This window comes from Netta rufina, assembly GCF_964035555.1.
Source record: "Netta rufina genome assembly, chromosome: 4".
NCBI lineage: Eukaryota > Metazoa > Chordata > Aves > Anseriformes > Anatidae > Netta > Netta rufina.
The window spans coordinates 76,392,228-76,417,885 of NC_140127.1; the positions used below are offsets into that span (position 1 = coordinate 76,392,228).

A 25,658-nucleotide genomic window follows, 5' to 3' on the forward strand; every position below is an offset into this window, starting at 1 on the left:
CTCTCCCCTTGCCCAGCCCTTCACTTTCTCCCCAGTCACCCCTGGTTTTTAGCAGGCTTATTTTGGGTGCCTGGGTTTATAAAAAAAAAAGGAGCTTCTGTTCCTGTGCAACATTAGCAAAGCGGTGAGAAAAGAGGAGCTCAGTGACCATCACGCCCCGTCCTGTTCCTCCCAGCTGCGTTTTTGCATCCCCACAACAGGGAGGGAAGGCGCCCTAATTCCATCAACTCAAAAAAAAAACACACACAAGGAGGTAGAAGGTTTCAGAGCATTTCATTTGTAACCACAGTGAAATTCGCGTTATTGTATATAAGGCATAGACAGGTGATACAGACATCATCCGGCTATCATCCAAACCCCAAATTGTCCAAATCCCAAATAACAGGGAGGCACAGGACGGACTTCACACAGCTCCTACCCCCGGCTGGCTCCGGTGGAGAGACTTAACCCAGCTACAGAGGGCTCACTGCCAGGCGAACAGATGGCTGTGGCTGTTCAAGCAGCAAAAAAAATGAGATTGAGCTGATGTTGTCAGATGCTCAGACCTGCTTTTGCCCACCACAGGCCCATGGAGTCTTCTTGGCATGAAAATCAGCTCCAGAGCCCAGATTGGGACACGGAGGATGGCATGTGGGGATGTAACCCTTTCCTTTTCCACTGGATCTTTGTCTCACACCACTGACAACCCGTTCTGGTTTGCCAGGGAAGAGCTGCTGGTTTGGTCTGGGAAATAAAATAAGGTTTCATACTGGGAGAGGCTCTGGGAGGTGGCACGTGGGTGTGTTTGGGTAGGGTTGCTTGTCTGTGCTGGGATAGGCAGCGGTGGTTGTGGCAGGCTGGATGGCAAGCATCCAGGTACGAGCAGTGCTTTGAACTCAAGCTTGGGTCGCTCGTCTCTTTGGGGGTCCTGGCACCAAGACTGTGTTTGTGAAACAGGTGGGGGTCATGGAGCAATAATGCCACGATGGGAAACTTTACAGACTCTGCAAATTGAAACAAATAAATGAAATACCAGGCCTGATTTCCCACTGCAGATGGGGGAGCGAGGCATGCAGGTAGGCAGCAAGATACCCGGACCCCTGGGCAGAGCTGGGTGATGGTGGAAGAGGTGCAAGGACCAACCACACCAGCATTTTCAGCATTTTCACAGAATTATAACTCGTTCAGAAAGGCACAAACCCCAGCACCATTTGCCCTCAGCTCACCGGATCCTCAGCAGGGAAGCGTCACAGAAAAAAATGACCGAGACCTGGTAGCCTGGCAGCAGCTAATAAATGGGGTGTGGGTGCGAGTGAGGGTTTGGGAAAAAAATGAACAAATGCCAAATGAAACACCCACCCTGGGGTGGGAAAGCCCAGAGTTGACTCCACCAGCTGAGCACCAGCTGCTTTTGGAAGGGGGATGCTGGATGAGCCAAACCTCCGCAGCGAGGACAGGTTTTATAGCTGCATGCTCTCCATGTCAAAGACGCTGTCTTCACACATGGCAGAGAGCTGCCCCGGACAATCTGGGTGCTGTTACAGTACTGAATAACAAGGGATTTAATGCTCAACGCATCGCATCCCCATCCAGCAAAGCAATTAGGCATGTGCTTGTTCCCTGCCTCCTGCTAAGAACAGGCTTAAGTGCCTTGCTGGAGCGGGGCAGGAGCTTACACCAGCACAGTTTGTCCTGAGGAACTCTGATCCCCCAGGATCACTTTTCACTGCTACTTGTTCTCACGTGTCATGCTGAGCTTTTGGGGTCAAAAGGACCCAAGGCAGCCATGCCTCGTCCTGCTGAAGGCAGAACCAGGTCCTGCGGGGGGATGGAGCAGGGGCAGAGCAGCAGCATGGCTGTCTCGCACGGGGATGTTTGCTTTCACACTTGGTGGCCCCGTGCTGGGAGATGGCTCCTTGCAGGGTGAGAGGACGCAGGATGAAAATTCAAGAGTAATGCTGCTTTGATGAGCATCTTAGCATGACATGAGCCAGAGCTATTAATAACTAGAAGTCCCTCTCAGTCCACATCGCTCCATGGGATTGCAGCAGCAGAGACGGATGGACAGGAGGGAACAGGGAACAGCAGAAATGTCCCAGTGCTGCCATCCCAGCCCTGCCATAGCTGCTCTGTGGCAGGGCAAGACCTGCAGGATATGCAGTATAATATTTTGTTCATAAAGCATAAAGCAGACGAGCCTGCTTCCAAAGCCACGGGTTATCTGCCCCATTAGCGCCCAGCAGCAGCGAGATTCACAGCTTGCCCTGCAGTCTGCTTTTTGTACTGCTTTGCTTAAGCATGTTTGGGAGCACAGGAGAAAAAAGACCAATATGTCACTGAGCTGTGGCTGCAGGGCTTGCATTTGGCAGGGAAAAGCAGGAAGGCAAAGCCCCTGTGCCCTGCTTTGCTCTGGGGCTGCTCTCGGGACAGGGCTCAGCCTGGCCCCGCGCTCTCTGCCACCGCAGCACTGGCTTGGAAAGGAGGCACTTGGAGGGGAAAGAGCCACCGAGGGGGAAAAAGAAGCTCCAAAACACACAGGCCAGACTGTGCAGTCCTTCACGAGAGCAAAATTCAACAGTTGCTCTGATTTAGCAATTGCCACCAACCCCGGTTTTGGATCTCAGAGCCTTTCCCCTGGGTCCTCTGTCTCATGGCTTTTGATCTTTGGGAAGGCAACGTAAGAGCCCAGGGTTTCAGGCTGTGCAGCACATTCCATCTTTGGTAAACTTTATATATTATAAACCAGATAATACACATTACACGGCAAAGGAAAACTAAGGCTTGTTCGGAGTGCAAAGAAAAGTGTGCTCAGAACCTGAGAGATTTTAGCAGGCACACGCTGCTCGCGCCAGCAGCCCAAAGCTCCCTCTCTAAGGTCTGCTGCATCTTTGTGTGCTCACGGGCTATACATGAAAAGGTCCTTTTCTCACCCACCCTCTTCAGCTTTGCATTGGTGTTCAAGCATTCAAGATCAGAACAGCTTAACTTAAAAAAGAAGGAAAAAAAAAAAAAGGAAGAAAAATAAGAAATATCTCTGAGCAGGTCTTATTTACGCACTGCTTCCGAGGTGAGTGCTGCAGGTGGATTTCTGCACTGGGGAAAGTCGTGTCTTCATTTTGGCAGCAGCCTGGGCTGGAGAGAGGCTGCCCCATCTCCAGCTCCATCTGCTGATGAGATCCAGCGCAGAGCCGCAGCTTCCTTCCAAAATCCCCAGGCAGGCACCGGACCTTTCATGCGTTTGCCAGCACAGCTTCACTGGAAAGGCTTCACCAGTTTCATAGCAGCGTAGTTCTAGAGGAATGGAAAAACAAGGCAGAGAAAGGCTGATTTGAAGCAGGTAGAGCAGGGCAGCAAGTGGACGTCAAAGCATGTTTTGGATCATGGTACGGAACTGCAGGGAGGGCTGTGCTCAGGACAGGCGAGAGGGATGAGCACCAGGAGTCACTGCTGGACTTTGATTGCCCCTTCCAGCAGTTTTTAAGATCACTCAATCACAGAATCACAGAATGGTTTGGGTTGGAAGGGACTTTTAAACAAAATCAGGTCCAAACCCTGGCACCTTCCGCCAGCCCAGGCTGCCCCCAGCCCCATCCAGCCCAGCCTTGGGCACTGCCAGGGATGGGGCAGCCACAGCTCCTTGGGGCAGCCTGTGCAGTGCCTCACCACGCTCAACATAAATAATTTCTTCCTTATACCCAATCTAAATCTTCCCTCTGGCAGTTTAGAACTGAAAGATTGACTTCCCCATCTCCATTCCTTGCAGCAACATGCCACCTCCCCGCCAGCATCCTCCTGGTGCCCGGCTGCAACCTCCCCCCTTGCTCTGATCCCTGATGCTGTACTCACTACTCAAGCCCTGCCTTCATATCCTGAGGGCTTGCTGTCCCCCAAAAGAGGTGACCTTGTCTGCTCTGCCCTTTGGGGTGGACCCTTGGAAATGGGTCCTGGCCCTGGTCCCCAGGCATCTGTGCCAGGACATCTGCAGAGCGGTCCCCCAGCCCTGCACCATCCTGAGTCTGTTTCTCAGCATAAGCCTAGCCTGCGGGTCCATGGACTGCCTCCAAGGAGTCTGCCAAAGGCAATCATTGAAGGCAAACCTACTGCTGGATTTTTTTTTTCTCTGCCCTGTCTGTGTCCCTCAACGTCTCAGCCATCTGTTTCAGCACCAGCGTTTGGTGCAGTTTGGCTCCTGAGCGCACACACCCCAGGCAAGACCTTCCCGTGACCATTCCTGGGATCTCTGCTGCCCCTGTTACAGTGCAGTGAAGCATGGGGCTGCCATGGAAAATGAGGTGTTCCGGCATTTTAGCCTATTACACGTGTAATTCCTTCCTTGAAAGATGACAACGCTGTAAAAAAAAAAAAAAAGGCTAAGCTGTGTAAATGCCTCTTATCAAGACCGCAGCGAAAAGTACAGACAAAGACACATGCTTGGGCTGTTTGGAGAGAGCTATATTTAAAGTAGCTCTGGTTCAAACACCCGCGACCACATACTGGCCAGCTTGGAAGGAGCCTCCCAAGCATATTGAAGTTAATTGGTACAGGATGTTCTATCACTCCGGTGCTTTAACAAAAAAAAAAAAAGTATCTGGAAACAAAGCATAACGCTGGTTTACCAGCAAGCTCTTTGGAGGAGGGGAGAGAATAAAAACAACACGAGTAAAGCCTGACCAAAAGCATCTTGATAAATTACAACGTGTAGCAAATTATGGGGCAGTTTGCCAATTGAGGATTTCTAATAATGCCATAAATCAGGCAAGGAAACTTAGGGCAGTTTACCAGAAGTCATTAGAAAAGCCTCCAGTGGAATATAACCTTCGAATTAATTATCCATCCATTTGTCTTTCGGAGTCTCTCCTCCAAAATGCTTCTATTTTTTATGATTTGACTGGTTGCATTCTGGAGGGTAGCAAGTTTTCTGTCCAGCTATGAATTTGTATTAACGAAGTGTTGAAAGCCAAGCAGGATTATCAATCAGCGAAGAAAGCAAGCTGTAATTAGAATTAATGGCAATGGAAGCAACACTGGGCTTGCAGAACACAAACAGAGCTTTAAAAGGTAGTAAACATTTTCATGGTGCTGCAAAACAGAGCTGACTCCAGCTGGAAGCCGCGCTACATTTTTCTATGGTGGTAGCCACTAAAATCTTTACAATAATCCCTGCTCCGGGGAGATAACTTCACCGCAATATTCCCTGTGCGCTGGGGCTGCAGAAGCCAAGGCTGGACTTTTATAACCTTTTCCTCTGACTTTGTGTCCAGCTCCATCCCAAGACTTTCCCTAAGCGTTCCCCCAGAGAGGCAGAGCTCATGTTGGTGGTGGTACCAGTGGAGGAAAAGCCCACCACAGTCAGCAATCCTCTCCAAAAGGCCCCCATCACGCCATGGATGTCCTGGTGGACAGGGACATGGGGTGGAATTAGGGCATTATCTGGTAGAAAGACATTCAATCTCCATACGTGGATGCCTGGAGCAATGAGGAATTTACCACAATCTTTGGCAAACCGTTCCAATGGTGAATTAACCCTGGTCTCAAAAATTAGTGTCCTATTTCCACTGGAATAGGTCCTCTAACTCCGACATCCAGCTACTGGGTCGCATTATATGTCTGTTGTTGAAAAAGTCTCCTGATGTCAGGTTGGATCGAAGGCCTGCCTAAGGAAATCACGTAGGAAGCATCCAGGGAATGCCATTCCCAGTGCCCCAGCTCGCACAGACCACAATGACAAACGCTCTGCAAAGAGAGCTGAGGCAAGCCGGCGAGAAACCTGACACTAAGACAGGGTGGAAAAGCCCCAGTTAAAAACGAAGAACCTCAGAATATCGGATTTTCAACATTTTTCCCCGTTTTTGTAAAAACAAGACAGTCTTTTTTTATGGAAATTTGCAGTACCATGCAGTTTTCCACCCAAACCCAAAAGGCCTTCCAGTTGGAAGTGGCCTCTCACCCACTCAAAGGAGCTGCTCTGTAAACAGCTGCACTAACAACGACCAATTTCTTAGGAACCTGTGCCTAAATTTCCCATCCCACAGCCCTCCCAGCTCCCCACGGGTCCTGGTGAACCTCCTCATCACCCCACAGCTCCCCCAGAGCCTCCTCACCTCTGCACGGGGTATTCTTCACTCACTTCAACTTGGGACATTCTCTGATTCTGTGATTCAAAGCACAAACCATCTTCAAAGGTTTCCAACTCCCTGAATTAGCTCTAAATTTTGCAGTATATTTTCTCTGTTCAATGGGCAAAATGCTTCCTGGGGGTGTGCAACACTGCTCAATGATTATTCTGAACAAGACTGAGATATCATTTTCTTCATATTCACTGAAAAACCTGAGCTTTTGGGACCCACGTATTTGGGAACTACTGTCGGGGACCACGGACAGCCCGTCGCTGCTTCAGGTGGGAGCACGAGGCTCTCAAACAGGCTGTTCACTCTGACTTCCCAGCTACTTCGACCACACAGCCGGGACTGTGGTTTGAGGCTTTCATCACTGTATGAGGGATAGGAAGAAATAAAAATAAAAAAACTTATTTTCATACCAGAGGCCAATGAAAATGCCCCGGGTTCATTTTCAGGTGAGATTCCCATCTCTCTGGGATGGCAGAGGAACCACAACTTTCCCAGGACACGTGGTGGGCATGTGTTTCCCAGACCCCTGCCCAGCTGAGGACCATCTCCTGAGAAGCAACCACTGGAAGGACCCTGGAGGTCCTGGAGAAGCTCCCAACAAGCAGAAAGCTGCAGATGAGATGTTCACACCAAGTCACAGCAAAAAGGATAGGAGAAACAGAAGAAGAATACCTGCACCTCTGGGTGCCCCCTGTAGCAGCCTTTTGGGGTCTTTGCCCCCAGCCTGCTTAGACTGAGGGTCCGTGGACCCTAATGGGATTCCCCTGAGGTCTTTCTGCCACCACCCTTGCCCAGCTGGAGAGGGACAGGGTGCACACAAAGCCCCCCACCTGCAGCATGGGACCCCAGAGCTGCCTGCAGGGTGCCAGGACCACGTAGACAGCACCCAGCAGAGCACGGCTCTGATTTTAAACAGGGCCTGACGGTGCCACCAGCACGCAAATCAGACAAGAAGTGAGGAGGGGTTGCTTTTTGGTGCATTTTAATCAGGGATGTAATGGTGAGCTCTGCCAAAGGTCAGCACGCCAGGGGCACCCTTCACAGCAAACCACCACCAGCGCTACTGCCAAATGCACTGCTGGATGAAATGGGAAAGCAACTAAATCTCCGGGTAGATACAGAACCAGTGACCTCAAAAATCTAGGGGAAGCTGGCCAAACACATAAAAACTGAAAAATTCCATGAAACACGGCCTTACTTATTCGAAATATGACTAAAAATTGACCCAACCAAAATGAAATTAAATACAACAACATTTAGCCAGGAAACGGGGAAAAATCCCAAGTAATAATGAGCGTAAATCAATATTTATAGTTTGTGAATTTTTTGCTTCTCTCAACATTGTTTTTATATGACACCACTGGAACGGCTGCAAAGCCACTTGCAGCTTCAGGGGAGCACTGAAGTTTTCTGAGTTCTTCTTGGTCACAAAGGCTCGGTTGCTGCTGCATGGCAGGCAAAGGGCTGGGAGTGCAGGGAAGGGCACTCGTACGATTATTTCCTCCTTCACACTACCTAGCACCTCGGGAATCGTTTCTCCAGCAGAAGAACCCCATGATGCAGGGATACGGGGAGAGCCGTGATCTAATCCCATCCCGTTTTTGAGATGGGAACAGCCAAGCATGCACAACGTCAGCTCATCTGAAAGTGATTACGATGGCGAGGAGAAATTCCACACCTCGCTCGTCGGCTGCGCGTTGCGAGCGCACAAAGCCATCTGCAGAAAGCAGCCACGTTCTCTCGCACGGAGTTATAAATTACCCCAATGAGTTATTTTCTTTAAAAAACAACAAAAAAAAATCATATACATGGAGCAGAATTTGTTAAGTGCTGGAAAGAGCGAGGCGGGTCATTTTTCTTATCAGTCTGGGAGGAGGGGAAAAAGCATCCAAGAGCCAGCATGAATTATGCCAGTGCTGTAGAAACAGAGGAGGATACAGAAACCCATCCCAAGCCAAATGGGAAGGCCAGGGCTCCGTTATTTATTTGTTTTGTTTTGCCAGTGGAACTGACAGCGAGGCAAGAAAAAGCCACTTGCTTGATTAACGAGGTGAAAACCCTCCCTCTCGTTTCAGATGTTACATTGGTATAACATGCTGCAAGCCTTGATAATGAGCGACTGGGCTGCCTGGATGCCTATAAACTCCCCTGCATCTTTAAGCAATTACAGCCCGATCCATTTCTTGCCACTGCTCAGCCCTGTAAAATGGCTGTATTTCTAATTAGGCTGCTTTTTCGTCGGGGATTTTCCCACCAGCGCTCAACTCTTCCGACATCGGCAGCTCAAACCTCTATGGAAACACCCAGTTAACCTCTGGGTTTACTGGGACTGAAACACAAGGATGTGAGCACCCAGGGGCAGACAGCAGGAGCACAGACCCCTTTCTGGCATGTCACAGGGCTGTTCCCTGGGACTTTGCAGCCACCCACATCAGGACCTCTGTCAGCACAGCGGCTGAGCAACCTTGGAGAGCTGGGGGAGCAACCAAGACCTTGCTCAGCCCCCCTCTCCTCTCCCAGCTCCATCGTACCGGGAAGGCGTAGATGAAGATCCCCAGGAAGAGCAGCAAAATGAAGAGCACGATGGCCAGGACGAGCACCCACTTGTACCGCCGCCACAGGATGTACTTCAGGGTCTTGTACGGGGAGGTGAACCACAGGAAGGAGGTCTCTGGGCGCCTGCAGCCAAATAAATTGAGGTCACTGCTGAGTGAGCTTCGTGGTACCTTCATCCTGCTGGATCCCAACCCCAGGAGTGCTCCTCGCTGTAAGAATTAGCTGCTCCCCCTGGAAACCCACATCCCCCTGTGTGGACTACACTAAATGGCCTTTTTGGAGGTCCAGACTGGCCTCCCAGCCCTCCTGGACTGTCTCAGCTCATACGTCTGAGCATCAGCAGAGCCTACGTGGGAGCAAGCCCCATGCAGGTGACAGACCTCAGACTGGGAACCCAGCTTTTCAGCTTCCTCCTTGAGAGCTCTGTGCCCCCGTGGTTATTTTTCCCCTGAAGATGCTCTTACTTGGGGTCCTCCAGCTTGGGGTTCATGTTTGGCTCATCCCGACCCACGCCAGCTGGCCGCTCTTCATGCTCTTGTTCGGCCACGATTTCCAAAGTCATTTCCAATTTGCCCTGCGGGGGTTAAACAAAACCAAGCATGTAAATATGCAGAAAGGTGAGAAATGAAGGCATGTTGCAAAACACTAATGGGGGGGGAAAAAAAAGCACTTTGACCGTAGCACAGCCACTACCTGCAGGGACCTTGAGGAGCTCAGCAAGAGCAATTTCATACAGATCCTTCACCTGCCCAGTGTGCTGATCTCAGCAGATATCCCACCGCATCTCAGGTACCATCGACAGCCAAGTTTAGGCAACTGAATCAGGGAGCTTTGGTGAATGACTTAATTTGCTGCCTGGCCTCCCTCACCTGCATCAAATGGCCCCCACTGACTCCAGTTGGAGCCCAGACACTTGGATTTAGGTGCATCTGTCTGACAGTCGAACCCCTTCCCTTGTACTTGTCGCAAGACAAGAGCATTAAGAATAGTCGTGGTGAGGTCAAATGAGGTGGCATGTTCCAAAAACAGCAGCTAAAAATCTAACAGAACAAACAATTTACTTTGAGGCGTGTGCATGTTGCTGAGCAAATCCTGGAAACAACCCAGTTTGGATCTGGTCTGGTTTGCGAAATTTGCAGGCCAGGACTGGGTTCCCTGCCCTGGCCATGACTTCCCCCGTGTGCCTGCCCAGCCGTGCTCCTCCTCAACACTTTGAGCGAGTCCCCAAAGAGAAAGCACAAAGAGAACACCCAGGGGTGCAAAAGGCCTTACCGCCAGGATCTTCTTCTGATCCTGCTCAGCAACGCAGGGCCACCAGCCCTTGACAGTTTTCTGCTCAAAGAGGGACACGAAGCGACCTGAGGACAAGCTCTCATCTACAAGCTCCAGGGAGCATTTCTCTGCGGTCTTGGCAGGCTTGGGCATCCTGTTGAGATCCATCTGAATGGAGCCTGCAGGGAGGAAAGCACAACAGGTCCTTAACCCAAGGACTATTCCCCTGAAGAAATACCCGCTGCAGCAACCTCTGGCAGCTTGGGCAGACACCCACACAGCATGGGAGGGAGCAGGCTCAGTCTGGTTCGATTTTCTAAGCACAGCACTGGGTTTAGCTCGTGGCTCTGCCTACAGCTCGAGCACTCAGCATCACCGCTATGGGATCATCACCATTCGGAAGACCTGAGCCACGAAGTCCTTGTAGAAGAGGCTGTAAAACATCTGCTGACTGTATGCAGCTATAACGTTGGATGGCTTGCACTGAGGTCAACAAGGCAGGCTAGGATTTTCAGAGAGGACTAGGAGATTTAGGTAAAACTCAGATTGTCCACATCCACAGGGCAGTCAAGTAGATGAATATTAGTCAGGAGACTCACAGATCTCTAGGCAGGTTATGTTATTGCCACGCCAAGGTTAGTAACTGCAGCAAACTACATAAGAATAATATCCCACAAAAACGACAGCTTCCTCCTCGTACAAAGAACAACCCCACAATTAGCACTTTTTTCTAGCCTTTAGGAAATCTGAGCTCAATTCTTCAAGCGTTAGCTGAGAGTGCCAGCATTTAATTCCCAGTTATAGAAATTTACCTTTTGGCTGGGAAGGGCCAGGGACAAGCAAAGGGGCTGTTCCTGGTGCCCAGCTGACAGCCAGCAGCCTTTTACACTGGGTGGCACAGGCAGGAGCCTGTTTGCATTTTACCTTTTCTGTGCCACAGTTTCTTGGGAGTAATGGCAATAACAGCATGGATTGGGTTTGTTGTGAAACACGCTTTTGAGGTCCTTTAATGAAATGTGCTTTACAAAACCCGAGAACCACTTTTGTTTGCTGAAATTTGCAGAGAATTCACTGTTGGCAGTCATAGGGGTGAGTGAACAAAAACTCACGATGAGTAGAGACAGAACTGAAAACACACCTTGTGAAAGGTTATCTTGGCATTCAGCCCACGTAATTAATCAAAGAGAGGATTTGAAAGGATCTTCATCACATACTACCACAGTGAAGCTTTTGATGTTTGATTTTTTTTGGGGTGACACAAAAGAAAGATAGAACAATGTCCAACCAAAAATAATAATAATAATAATAATAATAATAATAATAATAATAATAATAATAATAATAATAATAATAATAATGCTGGAGCCTCCAGTTTCTGCACAGATAATCTACTGCATGGCTCCACTCTCTTTCCTACTGGATGTTCTTGTTTTATTTTCAGTTGGCCTAAACCTGGATTTCTGGGGATGATGAACAAAGCTGGCAGTGCCCCACAGATGAAGCTGTGTTCATGTCTAACCCAAGTCAGGCTAGCCAGGATGGTGATCCTACCCAGGGGTTGCAGCTCAAGCACAAGGTTAGCCCTGACGAGCACACTTCAGCACAGATCAAATCATGGAAAAGTGGGGAAAGAGATTTTAAAAGAGAAGGAGGAGAGGTTTGGAAATTAGGACAACACTGCTGCTGTTTCTGGTGGGCTCTCTCTTGTAGCGGGGTCAGCAGCCTCTCAGTGCCCCCACTGAGAAGGATAAAATCTCTTCTCGTGGCCTCCCAGAAAACTGGGGCCCTTTTGGAGCTGGTGATGCTCTCGAGAGCTCAGCTCAGCCCAGGAAAAGGCTGCTGCTGGCAGAGACTGGGAATCTGGCTGAGAGGAACCAGTTATCACCAGTCCTGAGCCTAGGCTGTCATCAGATCCTGCTCAGTGGCTTAAATTGGTCTTGTGCACATTCTTTGTGTCCTAAAAAGATTCAGTAATTGTTTCCTTTGTGTCTGCCTCGGTGGGGACGGAGCCCAAAACCTCTCCTGACTTACCCAAGTAGTCATCAAAAGAGAACTTGTCGTTGTCCCAGATCTGGAAGATAAGCTGCGGCGGAATCTTATTTTCTGTCTTGTCCAAGCTCCAGAAGTGCTCCTAAAATCAGACCAGAAGAGAAACCAGGGAAAAAATAAAAGGCTCATTAGCAGAAGTGGGCAGACCCAGGCTACTCTCATCTCACAGCCGTGGAAATCCCATAACATAACCGAGATTGAGGCTTCCACATCAGCTCACTGTGCAGTGAGCTCCTTAGTTCTCAAATGACCTTATTCATCTTTTCTGCTCACCTCCGAGGTTTTTGTTTTCAGGACCAATATGACAACGTTAGAGTTGGACGTTATATCCCCATAATTCTGCTGCTGTTATCACCCTGGGCTGCTGTCAAGCTGCACAGTGTGCTTGCTGTATCTATCAGGACATCCAGGTTCAAGGAGAGATTCAGAGCACCAGTGATGCCAGGGGACCAGTCTGGCTCCCTGGATAATCAATTAAAAGGTGGCACTGTGGCACCTAATTTCACTCCTAATAATGTGAGGTCTGTGACTATACACACTTCTCTTTTCTATCCGATTGGCATTTTTTGCCTATTCTCTGCCTCTAGAGCTGCTGTGCCAACCCCTGGAAAGGTTTTGCCGCAGTCCCAGATGCCTGTTTGCAAAGCACCTGGAATGAAAATCACACTGGAATCGTCCCTTGCAATTATCATAATTTTACCAAGCCCTTGCATGGTGCAAGGATCATCCACCAGTTCTGCAACCCAGCCCCAGCACTACGGGACAGGCCCTGCCTGGCATCCAAATGCCAGCTCAGAAATAGGCTGGGAGAGCAATTTCTGCTTTCTGGAGAGGAGCTGGTTCACAAAACAGCCGGCACCCATGAGAAATTTGCAACTTCAGTGGCCCAATTACTACAGCCAGATGCCCTGCCTTCTGCCTTTTGGGTAGTCAGAGCATCACGCCCCAAAATGCTGATGGAGGGGAACATTTAAACCAGGTTTCTCTAACAGGGAGGTTGGGGAATCTCAGGAATCCCATTGCTGTGCCTGCAGGCTTGCGGTCACACCATCGTAACATCTGGTGGATCCTTGTCCATCCCACGAAAATTGCAATCTGTGCGACCAGTAACATTTCCCAACGGGGATCTCGTATCATTTTTGGGATGCCAGAAGATGCCTGAAGGTTAGGACCATGTGTAAGGACAGAGGGAGTGGGACAGAGACGCTCACAAAGCTGAGGTCCTGTTATTTCTGGTTCCAGCCAACGCGTGCAAAGAGGAGCAGCACACGCTCAGAGGTGTGTCCTGTGGGCAAGGCCTCCTGCTGCACGCCTGCGACAGGGCAGTATCATAAAGAGAACAAATTTAATTAAAACCAGGAAACTTCAGCATTATTCACGACACATACGGAGCACCATAAATTCACCGCTGTGGCTACGAGACTGATTCATTATATCGTGCAATATATATAAATATATATATATATATATACGAAGGGACAAAAAAAAAAAGAATGTGTCACACTCCGTAAGAACATAAATATTCAACTAGGGAGCCTGTGGGTGGAGGGAGGCACTTAAATCCCATTGAAACTGGTTTGACTTTAAGAGATCACCCTGAACGGTTATATTTCAATTTAGCTCCGTTCCCAGCCTTGCTTAGGAAAAACACGCCAGCATTTTTGCAACGGAGCATTTTATTTATGCATTTTAAATATTTTATAATCTAGAAAAATAAAATAAAAGTCAATGGAAACTTCCATTGCTCCCCCACCGCTCGCCGAGATGTATTAAAACGTGTGTTTACTCAAGCGAGGGGGAGGGCCGTGTATTCCCAGCTAATAACTCATTTTAAATTAAAACTGCTAAAAAGGGAAAGAGCTTATGGTGATTCTTCCTCTTCCCATATATTGGTCGGGTCCTGCTCTGCAGAAGGGCTGTTAGTCATCCAGAGAAGAAAGCCCCGAGGAACCAGGTAGCTGTGCCAGCAGAAGGCAGCCAGATGGCATCACTGGGGGCCGGGGGCTCTCCTGGGGGTGAGGACAGGAGGATGGGGGACAGAGGATGGGGGACAGAGGATGGGGGACAAGGGACATCTCCCATGGTAAGCCCCTGGAGGCACAGGCTCCCTCTGATCAGGGACAGAGCCTTTCAGGGGCGATCCAGGCACCCCATATATGCTCAGGCTGGGAAAGGACGAAGCATCCAACAAGTGCCTCGTCCCCTCTAGCGCTGCCGTCCCCAGCTCGGAGGCTGATTCCACCACCACCACCAGCCGTGTCCGTGCTCCGAGGGCATCACCACGTTGCTGCTGGCTGAGGCACCTCTAGGAGCACACCTTGGACCTTCCCTCTGCACCATCCCATCCACCTGGAGCCGAACGTGAGCGAAATTCAGCACTGGAGCAGCCCCTCTGAGAGCCAGGGTGGCAGCTTTGCTCCCCAGGAAAGGTTCTCTCTAGGAGGACCCAGTCCCGTGCCAGCCCTGATGGGGAAAGAGCAGGAACCCAGAAAAAGATTGGGGTCCTGTGAGACCCCATTTCTGCCCCGAGAGCAGCGCCCCGGCTTGCCGGGGACCCCCTGCCCCACCAAGGATGATTTGGGCAGGATCAGCCCCATCCCGGGTGGCAACGCAGAGCTGGTACAATGCTAGCAGCTCTCTACAGCGTTGGCCTTTCCTGTGGAAAAAGCCTGTAAATGTGGTTTTGGCTGGTGGCGAAGCTTCCCTCCTCCGAGCCCCGTGAAGCCGGGGACACGGCGGAGCGGAGCTGGGCGGGCGGGCTGAGGAAGGAGGAATTTGATGCTGAGCAAAGTTTATGGGTCCATTTCGAGGCGGTGTGAAACCTGCCTCCGTGATTAAAGCTAGCTCTGAAGGCTCGCTATAAAAACAACCCGTGGCCAGAAATTTATTTCCTAGCCTTTTTGCAAGGCATGGGGAGGGAAGGGGGCTTGAGTTATTGTTTGGGGGGTTTGTTTTGCATCGGGTGGGGGGTGGAGAGGGGAGGCCGGTGAATATTTTACGGTCTTGAATAATGCAGCAGGGGAGGCAGGGGAAAAAAAAAAAAAAAGCTCATATCACGAGGAAAGTGTTGACAGGGCAGCATTTCTTCTGGGCTGCTTGTTGCTACAGAATACAAAGTAAGGAGCTACCCTGCTTTTTTGGGGAGGGGGGAAGGCATGAATGCCCAAGCAAACCTGGCCCATTTCGGTGCAGGAGAGCTCCAGGCCCTGGCCCCACAGCAATCAGAGTCCCCGGCCATGCAGGAGCCCCTCGGAGGCTGGCCGAGAGGATGCTCTCCTGCTGCAGGAGCTGAGCAGGGCCACCCTTCGAGGTGCTGAGAAGTCGATTCTCCGACCTTTGTCCCTGTGGAAGGGCTGCTTCCCCAGCCTCCACGCGCTGTCCTTCTGGCAGAGCTGATCAGGCTTCTCCAGGACCATCCCGCTGCCACCCAGGGTGCCCCAAGCTTTGCACCCCAGTCCTGGCCAGGCTGGGAACCTTCAGCTGGACCTGCAGCCCTCCACACGGCCACGCTTTGCTCATCCCTTTCCACACATCCATCAGAAAGCAAAATTTGGAGCGGTAACTCCCTGTGGCATGTCACAGAGGGTGCCTGCGCATCCCAGGACACAACTGCTGCCCTCGGCGTATTATGGAGACTGTTGTGTCATTGTGTCTGCTGGTTTTGGCCCCATTAAAATACCTAATTTATGACTGACTTGTGTAATTACATTCTCTTGAAAAAAAAAAAAAAAAAAAAAGAAAAGAAAAAAAGTACTTGGAGCACATTCAAAACGTTGCATTTTGGCTATACGTTGAGAGAAAAAGAACATGCTGCATTTTGCTTTGCTTTCTAATGTCCCTGAGAAAACAGGGAAGGGCACGACAAAGGATGGGAACCAAGAAAAGAAAAAGTCCAAAGTCAAAAGCAGCAATCTTGTTTTCACTTCCTAAGACTAAAGAGGAATGAAAATTTCAGTCTAACGAAATATTATCTATTATTCATAAAAATCAGTGCTCGATACGCTGAATTTCAAACCAAAACCAGCCAGGGCACAGAGACTTCTTGGTACACCCTGGAGAGTCAGTGACAAACAGAACAGAATGAGGGGAAAATGGGAAAACGCAGCAATTCAGCTGCAGGAACCTCACACTCCTGGCATTTTTTTTTTTATAGAAATTAAACAACAGAGAGCCATGCACTTGGAGCTGCTGCTGCCCAGCAGGAGCCTCCCCTTTGCAAAATCAATTGCAAGAGCAAGGTCACTGCATGACCCCGTGCTGGCACCATCCCCTCATCCTCTGCTCATGCAGAGGAAAGCAGCGCCTGATCTGTCCCAGGTGAGGCTCTGACCCTGCACAAATCCGAGCCATCAGTGCCCAGAAGGTGTCAGGATGCTGTAGTGAGTCTGCAAAGCAAGCAGAATGGATGGAACCAGGCAGAGCTGGGGAAGCAGCAGCTCCAGGGAACGAGGAATTTATTCTCAGCTCCATTCACGGCACCATTTGGAGCAGGGAGTTACTGCCCTTTCTGCCCCGCTTTTCCCAGCAGGTTAAAAACCCCAAAACTACCTCTTTCCTGAGGAGCCTGTCGCTGATATGATTTCTAGGAAGCCACCAGCTGATCAGTTTTTATAAAAGGCCTTCCAAATATCACGTTTGCTGTCATACTCAGATCCAAAGCCAGCAAACGTGGAGGCTACAGCATGCACCAGCGGCACCTTACTCACATGGGACCTCAGTTACTCAAAGATATGTGCAAGCAGCACCAATATCTCACAGCCACGGGGTTACTCCTGGGATTATCCTCTAGGACCAGCTATTTCCAGCCATGCTCCCACCACTGCCTGCTCTGGTACTCACACGTCCTGCATCAGTTCTTAAAAAGGATGGGGAGTGAAGCATCTTCCTGCCAGGTTACAGGGCCAACAGCACACCAACCTGCTGTTCCCTCCACTTGCCAGCTTCGCAGCTGTCTGAGGACACGAATCACATCTATTTGGTATTATCACTTCTGCCACTTCCATACCATGATCTGTCCCTGGAGCTGTTCATTATTAACAAAGCATCTCCAAGCAAGCAAGGATTTCCGTGCCTGAAGCACCTGCTGACTGTAGCACCTCCTCCTGCTTTAAGAAGCAGTTAAAACTGGAAGAAGAGATTCCCCTGGGCTTGACCTTCTGGAATATTGTTGATTTTTTTTGTTTTTGTTTGTGTTTTTTTTTTGTTTGTTTGTTTTTGTTTTTTGTTTGTTTTTTTTCCCAGTGTCCCAGGCAGCACAGCACACTCAACCACCTAAATTTCCCTCCTGACATCTGCTGACTCAGCATCACTGAGAGCCCTCTTCCTCCCCTGCCACTTCTGTGCCCGACCCCTGACGTCTCCCAGTGAGCTTTGACCTCCACCAGTTCGTACTGGTCTCCCAGTTCTGTGGCTGAAGGTGACATGAAGCCCAGCAGGCATCTCTGCAAGGCAGGCTGCAGCGCTCACCAGCTTGGAATCCAAATTAGGTTTTATACAACCATGCCAGCTTAAACCTCCAACTTAAAGCCACTTTGCTTTTGCACCCAAGTAGGTTGCAATTAACCTCAAACCTCGGACGGGCCCCTTCAGCAAAGAGCACACAGGGGAAGAAATCAGATGAAGGCAAGAGCTCCCTGAAGCAGAGCCTCACCACAATTGTCCCAGCCTGAACAAACCAGCCTGATGCTTGCAGCTTCTTCCACAGTAGTGGGATGTTTCCCCTTCCAATGGCTCTACACCCTCACAAAACAGCACATTTTCTGCTCTGGCATTAGCTCTTCATTCTGTTGTTGACAGCAAACCCCCAAGACTAGTAGCAGAACAAGAACGAAGACAACAACTCTGTGCTTTGGTCTGGCTCCTGCCAGTGACATGGCACGGCACGGGGCTGAAATTGCTGACAATGTTCCCGTATTCGTTCTGCTCATCAAATGGAATTTCTTTTTTGCAACGCTTTTCAGCTGGCATATGAACCCCCCAGCCAGGTCTTCGAAACTCCAACCTAATGGTTTATTTCCAGGTCCTCTCAAGCACCACGATTTTTTAACTCGTGTATGGAGACGCTCTTGAAATTCAACCCCGAGTGTTCATTTGTGCAGATGACATTTGCTGAGACATTCGGTGTCAAGCTTTTTTTTTGCCCTGGAGGACATCTCAGATTCAGACTTGGCAGCCCTGTGCAGCTACCGCTGTAATTGGCACTTGCAGCTGAACATTTCAAAATCAATTTCATGCATTTTCCACCTCCACAGCGCCTGCGAGACGCGGGAGCTGAGCGCCTCTCTGACGGGGTGCCCAGAGAAACCTGAGCCACATCCAGCCCATCTCGGCGGCGCTCTCCGTAGACTCTGCTTGCACCATGACCATCTGATAACATTGTCTGCGAGAGTCGAGAGCTGCCAGACTTAGACCTGGGGATCTGAGGTTTAAACCCTGCAGACATCTGCTCTGCTCCCTGCTGGCTGGCAGCAGAACCTTGTCCTTCGTCTGGGACCCGGGGCCGTCCCTGCCTCTCCTCCACGAGTTGATGTGGACACCAAACCTATTCGCTCCCCTAGCTCCCCCTGCAATGTAGTGATGCCCCAATGTGTGCTGCATATTGGCCCTTTCACCAAACCAGTGGCAAAATTGCAGTTTGCAAAGCTGGGCTCTTGCAGGATGCAGAGAGCTGCAAGAGTGCTGTGGGAATGCAAACAGCAGGGTCTGACCTGTCCATGGCTGCTAGAGAGGTGGCAAAATGAGAAGGGGGAACAGAAGAAGGTAATTCTGAATAAATACTGACAGAGGATGCTTAAAGAAACATGCATTTATATGTTTTCACGTGAGCTGTCCCAAAGATTGAATTCCTCTTTTGTGGGGAATTTTTTGAAATCCAGAATGGGGTAAGCTCCTTTCTCAGAAGCAGAAGCAAAATCTTTACAACTTTACTCCATCAAGAGAAGATATGTTTGGAAAAAAACATTCTGAGATGGCTAAAAAGTTCAGAGAAGCAGGGACAGGAACCCACACTTCCAGTCCGTAAGTTGAATTGTTTGTGGGATTTCCAGGCTCCCACTTTCCCTTGAGGTGCAGTGAGGAGATCAAAGCCGTGAAACCCCAAGGGATCCCAGAGCTCTGACGCTTTGGAGATGAATTTCCCCAAACTTTGTGGCAAGGACAGAACAATCCCGGCTACTGCTGCCCATCCCAAGGCTGCAGGGGCTGGCTCCATCAGGTGGCACCCGTTTTTCCCCAGGGTTTGTGGGCCTCCAGCTCCCCATAGGACTGCACACCACAACTAAACATCACGAGGACTGCCCTGCGCAGGGGCATCCTTGCTCCTCTGGGAGATGATTTCCCAATCTGGGTTGAGGTGATTCAATCCCACGGTCCATCCTCTAATGCCAAAGGGAACCCCAGCAGCGAGGAGGCGAGTGGAGCGAACAAAGGAGAGCAAATTGAAAGCTGCTTTTCTCCCGGCAGTGCTCCCTCTGAGAGCCAACACCAGCCAGGCTGGGTGCAGGTGGCTTTTAGCAGCTCAGAATTTGCCATCTGACCGTTTTGATTTAAATTCCACTTTCCATCGCCTGCGTTTAAAGTTCAGTGCATGGGCTTTTACAGCAGCAGTAATGAACCTGGAGTTCAAACAGCACATGGCGAGATCAAAAATTGCCAGAGCGGAATGTGTCCCACAAATACAAAGCATGGCTTTTCATTCATTATTTTTTCCTTTACAGAGAGGTTTTACAAGCTGTTTATTTTCTGATACAGTGTTGGCAGACATGTGGTCGGAGGAGAATCAATATCAGCACAGTGGGATGTATTTTCTTAAACGGTTTATAGGGGGGTCTTTGCTTTTTCAAAGGGGGATAATTGAATGTAGTACACACTGTACTTTTGATTTGTTTAACATGAAGCGTGAAATGGGTACAGCTATGATTCTGTCAATCAGTTTAACTACCCGGCAATTCATTTTGAAGCGAGGCCTCTTTGCAGGGATCGTCTGGCTGGAGGGATTGGGAATTTGCTCAGCATCTTCCCCGCTGGCGTGCCAGTTCCACCCCGGGCCGTGCTGGGACCAGCAAGGAAAAATCTGGGAGGGGGGTCCCAGGTGAGCTGTGCGGATGCAGATGGTCTCGCTGCAACGAGCTGTCTTTGGGACAGAGTGGCTGAAGGGGTCTGAGCTTTAGGAAATGTCACAGAACAAGACCAGATCTCCAAAACAGGGATTGTCCCCACTGTCCACATAGACCCAGCGACACGCCTGTTAACCTCCAGGTGATCTGAGCTGGAAGTTTAAGTGAATGGTCTCCCCCTGCTAATGCTTTCCTTGCGAGCCAGGCCCATTTTTCTGTGTATCCACCCCATCTCCATCCCTCTGCTTTCTTCCCTCCCTGCAACTCCCAGTCCACGTTTGCCACCACGGCACTGCACTAGCTTATCTAAGAAATACCAGAAGCAATACTCAATTACAGGTGTAGGAACAAGGAGGCCAAAATCATAACACTTTTTGACTTAGAGATTCATACTGAATCCCAAACCAAAGCTTTTCTTCCCATCTCTGCATCAACGACACATTCCAGCCCCCTCCTCCCCTACAAAGCTATAAGAGCACAAGGGGCAGATGCTCCCCGCTACTCCAGCAACAACTTGGTGGCCACTGACTTTCGCCAGGAGGCAGAAGACCTGCTGTCCTCCAGCTGAGGGCACTGCAGTCTTTTCTCCCTGTGTGAGGTCTGGGACTCGTTTCCCCCTGGTATCCCTGCAGCCCAGGTGCAGATCAGGCTGGTGGGGGGCACTGGAAAGCTGCTGGTCCCATCCCAGCTGTGTGCTGAGTGCTGGGGGTCTCAGATATTCCCTGGGCTGCACAGGGAGCCTCCAGCTGGGGTCTCCTTCATGGAGTCAGACCCTCCGTGGCTGAATCATAAAGCAAGAGGCAGCACCACCAACACCTTTAAGCAGATTTTCCCTTGAAAGCATGTTTTTAAAAGCAATATTCCCACCTGTCCACCACCCCGCGTCTCAAACATCACAAAGTTAAGGCTGAGCCTTGCGTAGCCCCAGCGTGTTGCACTTCTGCAGGTCTTAGACCAGGCAGATCAGCTCAGAGATACCAGGAGAAGGCAGAAACGCCTGCCCAGCAACACTCACCTTTTTTGCAATGTAACACATTTGCTCAGCGGGGAGATAGTCGAAGGGGAAGATGAACCTCCAGTTGAAGTTGCCTTCTCCTCCCATAGACCTGTAGTGCACATCTGTCTTCTGCTTGTTCTCCTCGTGGCCAACCAGCCAGCTGCAAAACGCAAACACACTGCATGAGGAACTGGAAGCACGGCGAGGGCTTTGGAGCAGCTCACTCAGTGTTTCTGAGGCCACAAGCTATTGATAAAACCTCTCTCAGCCTCCTGAATGCTTTAGGCTGCTCTCTATCGGGGTAACTTGGATCCCATAGGAGACTTGAGAGCGAATACAGCAGCTCCTGCAGTGTTGGAGATGAACTAGTGCTGGTGGCAACAGCCTGAGAAGCTCTCCAGTCTGTTCCTCTCCCTCCCCTAAGCTTTGTGGATGTATTAAAGGCTCAACACAGCTCTAAGCTCTGGCTCCAAGTTGTCACTTGCCCATCCATAAGCCCATGTCAGCTTCTAATGTGCCTTGGTGAGAGCTGCTTTCCCCTCTGCAGCCCCCCCAACAAACTGACCTCACAGCCTCTAAAACCTGTTCTCTCGATGGAGGCAACACGCTGAAGTCCAAGGGTCATTTTTTTCCCTGTGTTCTCTATCAGTTCCTTGAAAATGATTGTTTGGAAGTCCTAAATGGCCAGGGTTCATACCCTTGAAAATCCCAGAGTGGCCTCACCCCGCTGTGGCCAGGGGCTTCCCAGCTGCTCCTGCTGGGGTCCTTGCAGCCCAGTTCCCCTCCTGTGCTAAAAGAGCTTGCTGTGGTCCGTCCCCAACCAGTCCAAGGGCAAACTGAAAACTTTCCACAACTACTTTTTTTTTTTTTTTCCAGCTGCAAGTTTTGCAAGTGTCGGGTTTTCATTCTGCTCTCTTCCCCCGTCCAAATTTTTTTTGGTCTTCAGCAATCAATGGAACTAAACAACACAATAAAGCACAGCCGTTTGTGTACTTAGAGCCCTCCTGGAGGGGAGCCAAAAGATTCAGCGGGAATTTCTAATGAAAACAATTATCTCGTTTGATTGTTTTCCACTTAAATTGAAAATAAGTGGGTTTTTTTTTTTGCCCAGCTATACAAGTGATTCCTGCGAGGAGCACGTGCTCTGCCCCAAATGTGCTGCGGGAGACGGGGAGGTCTACTCATGTTCATCCTACAGATCACAGGCACATGTGCTACGCGGACAGCCAGGGCTCGGTGGCACTGGGAATTGTGTGATGAGGTTACGCTAATGCTTAAATTGTGGCCGGATTATTTGATTTGATCTGATTGGATGCAAATGGCCAGCCTGGGTGTTTATCCACGCTGCTCCAGGCTCTGCGGGGCTCCTTGGAGGATGCAGTGTGAGCGCCCTCTCCTTGCAAGCAAGCAAAAGGACGAAGGAGAGCTCTGGTTCAGATCCCTCTTTGGCACTGTTTTGTCTCTCCCCACTGCCAGAAAGGAAAAGCATCCAAATCACGGTGTCCCAGAGCTAAAAACATCACGGTGACCAACCAAAGGCCCATCTTGCCCAGTGTCCTGCCTCTGACTGGGGCCAAGCACAGACTTCCATGGATGAGTATGGGAACAGGGCAAGCACATCATGACACCTTCCTAAAAGATGACAGACACCTTCCCAAAACATGACACCTTCCCAAAACATGACACCTTCCTAACACGATACCTTCCCAACACCTCTCCAGCCTGCAGTGACTTGCAGGTCAGAGACTTCCTGGGCATGTAGGTAACATTTTTGTGCTTAATAGGAGCAGGTGGATTTCTAGCCTGTCAATTCATCCAGTCATTTCTGAATCCACACACCTTAATGTACCTGCAATATCCAAAAGCAATGTTGGGTTCCTAGATTTAAGAGGTGACTTTCTTCTTGAAGCAAACAGACATCTCATTGAGCTCAGCGCACATGTTAGATCTGGGAGGACCAAGGCCATCCTTTCATTTAGGAACCCCAAAAGGCATGAAGATGAGGTTTAAAGACACTGGATAATATCAGATACATCATAGTAGTGGTGGTTGGCTGGTAGGGGACTCTGGAAACTTCTGGCCCAACCTGCTCAGAGCAGTCCTGATTTTGTCTCACTGTATCTGGAAAACCTCATAGGAAGAGTTTCCCACCTCCCACAAAACCTGGCTGATCTGTCCTATCAGTGAAGTAAAACTTTATTGAAAATCTGACGAGGAAAATAATACAAAAATGTCCCCCACCTGTGACAGGGACCGACAGAGCTCTTAAATCCAAACCATCTCCAGCTCTGAATGAATGTGGTCTCCCTGCACTTCTGTCTGCCTTCAGCACAAGGCTTTGGGAAAAGGAGTCTTTCTGTACTCAGCCTTGCACAACCAGACCTAAACGTGGTTGAGACCTTTTCATGCTATTGTAAGACTATCAATAAATAACATTGTTAATTCATTAAAATAAAAGGCTGGTGACTTCTGTCTTACTCGTGATAGAAAAGTGACTATTTAATTTACTTCCCCAACTGGCAGGCAACAATTTACATGTTACATAAAAGACAGTGCCCAAATCACTGAGATTCTGGTCCTGGTATTGCCTAGTGGGTGATTTCTCTGTAAAATGGGGACCACGCTGGCGATAGCCTCCTCAGAGGAGTGCTGTGAGACCTCTCCTGGAGGAAAGCCCCGGGTAACAGCTTCTTACACATCGAGTTCTCCCAAACCCAGGCTCCCCACCACAGCTGCATCATGTCATGGTGGTGAACGCAGCTCTGCCAGCCCCTGTCTGTGGGGCAGACACTTACACACGGAAGGCCCATTGCCTCCTCCGCTCGCAGGGTTATTTATGCCCTATCCAGAAATGGGAATGACGCAGCCATTTGTGGGGGGAAGATAAAGAAGTCAAGCAAGATTTTTAATTCATTTACAGCACTGCGAGACTTGCTTGGTCACTGGGGGTGACAAAAGCCCAGCAAGGGGTTCCCCAGGCGCTGGATGCTCTCTCTTTCCAGCAGCCCCCTGCAAGCACTGCTATTCCAGAGCCCCGAGGTGCACAGAGCGGCTTAGCTGGAGCTGATAACAATGCACTTGATGTGAATACCAGGTAAGCAGCGCGCATTCTGGATTTACAGGAGGAAAATTGGGATTGTAAAAAAGGGATTTACAGTCTGTTTCAAAATCCTACCTCTTCCTGTCCATAAATCCAAAGAACGCACAAAATAAGTAAGTCCCTTGGCTGGGATTGCACCATTTTACACAAGATAAAACATAAATGGAGTCAGGCAGAGAAGGGAATGTGCCAGAGGAGTTACTGCTGGTTGCCACATTTCTGTGTGTTTCAAGGAAAAAAGGGAATTCCAAAAAAAGCAGCTACCCCAACAAGCCAACCTATGTATATGGAACAAGCCCGCAGCCGTCCCGGGAGAGGAGCCGGGAAAGAGCCGCGCGGTGGAAATGCAGCGTGCGTCCCCCTCTCGAATGGCTGGGCTGCTTCCCCAGATCTCATCTCTCTAAATGTAAACGCTGCAAGGCGAGCATCTGACTGTCAGAGATGCAGAGAAAACCTTGACAAGGTGAAGCGATTAGGAGCCCAGCAGAGAGGTGGCTGCCAAGGAGCTGGCTCCATAGCTGGAGAGGTGTGAACGGCCCCTTCAGCCCATGGGGGCTTCGTGCTACCGCAGCAGTGTTGCTGCACATTAACTCCTCCACTGCTGCTCTTGTGCCTTCTGATTGTAGTATCTGGAGGGCACAGAAGTGGGGTGGCTTACCCTTTGACGTAGATGTCGCTCATCTTCTCCCCCGTGATGCTGAGGTCATCGAGGATGACGTCCTTGGTGTTCCAGATGATGCAGCGCAAGTAGAACCTGAAGGCACACGGGAGAGACATGAGAGAGGGGGAAATCTTGGTCAGGAGTCCACCCAACAGCCCGGTCATGCTATTCAGCTATTTAGCTGGAGGAGTTCAGATTCAACTCATTTTTCCCCTGAAGATAAGCCTGCTCAGACATCCCTCAGCTGAGCAGGTGGATCCTTCCCCACCCGGCATCCCCAAGCCCTCTCCTCTTCCCCCCAAAGAGAAGGTGCAGGAACCAGCCCTGCTCCGGGTCAGAAAGGAAAAAGAAGTCACCTCTTGGCTTTGCGTGGCGTGATGTTGAAAGGGGGACCGGGCTGACCCAAAGATTTTGGGAACAGATCCACCCACATCTGCAGCTTTCCCTGCAAGCAAAGAAAGAGACGTGAAGCCTGGTGAGCCTGCTGGGTCACATTCACCTCCTCAGTAGGACCCAGCACAGAAAATACCAAGTGCTCCACAGTTCCTTTGTTGCAAACCCAGGTTTCTTTACTGGAGAAGTGTCACTGGGTATTTTAGTGATAGTGGGGTATATACCAATGGCCTGTGATAAGAGGTCATCTGAATTAGCTGAAGGTGCACTCCAGGTTTGTTCTCCAAGGCTGAATATCTTTACGTAGGGCCAGACTGAGGGCTGGGTCCATGGGAGGTGCTGGAGAAGCAAGCAGCTCACTTATTTTCCACAGTGTCACACCAGTGGCCACCAGCTGAACGGCTGGTTT

The 25,658-nt window shown here is 50.0% G+C and overlaps 1 protein-coding gene across 7 annotated transcripts in view; it reads right to left on the bottom strand.

Annotated features, from left to right (window-relative positions):
• Nucleotides 1-254: 254 nt before the first annotated feature.
• The window catches only part of DYSF (dysferlin), an 84,225-nt gene continuing 58,821 nt past the window's right edge, over nucleotides 255-25,658 (bottom strand). For all 7 annotated transcript variants that reach the window (XM_084286209.1, XM_084286205.1, XM_084286210.1 and 4 more), the window contains 8 exons: nucleotides 25,213-25,301; nucleotides 24,854-24,949; nucleotides 21,114-21,255; nucleotides 11,967-12,066; nucleotides 9,936-10,114; nucleotides 9,128-9,237; nucleotides 8,639-8,786; nucleotides 255-3,270 (listed from right to left, as the gene is read on the bottom strand). In XM_084286209.1, coding sequence (XP_084142335.1) covers nucleotides 3,232-3,270; nucleotides 8,639-8,786; nucleotides 9,128-9,237; nucleotides 9,936-10,114; nucleotides 11,967-12,066; nucleotides 21,114-21,255; nucleotides 24,854-24,949; nucleotides 25,213-25,301 — 903 coding nt within the window. In that variant the 3' untranslated portion in view covers nucleotides 255-3,231. The remainder of the gene's footprint in view (nucleotides 3,271-8,638; nucleotides 8,787-9,127; nucleotides 9,238-9,935; nucleotides 10,115-11,966; nucleotides 12,067-21,113; nucleotides 21,256-24,853; nucleotides 24,950-25,212; nucleotides 25,302-25,658) is intronic.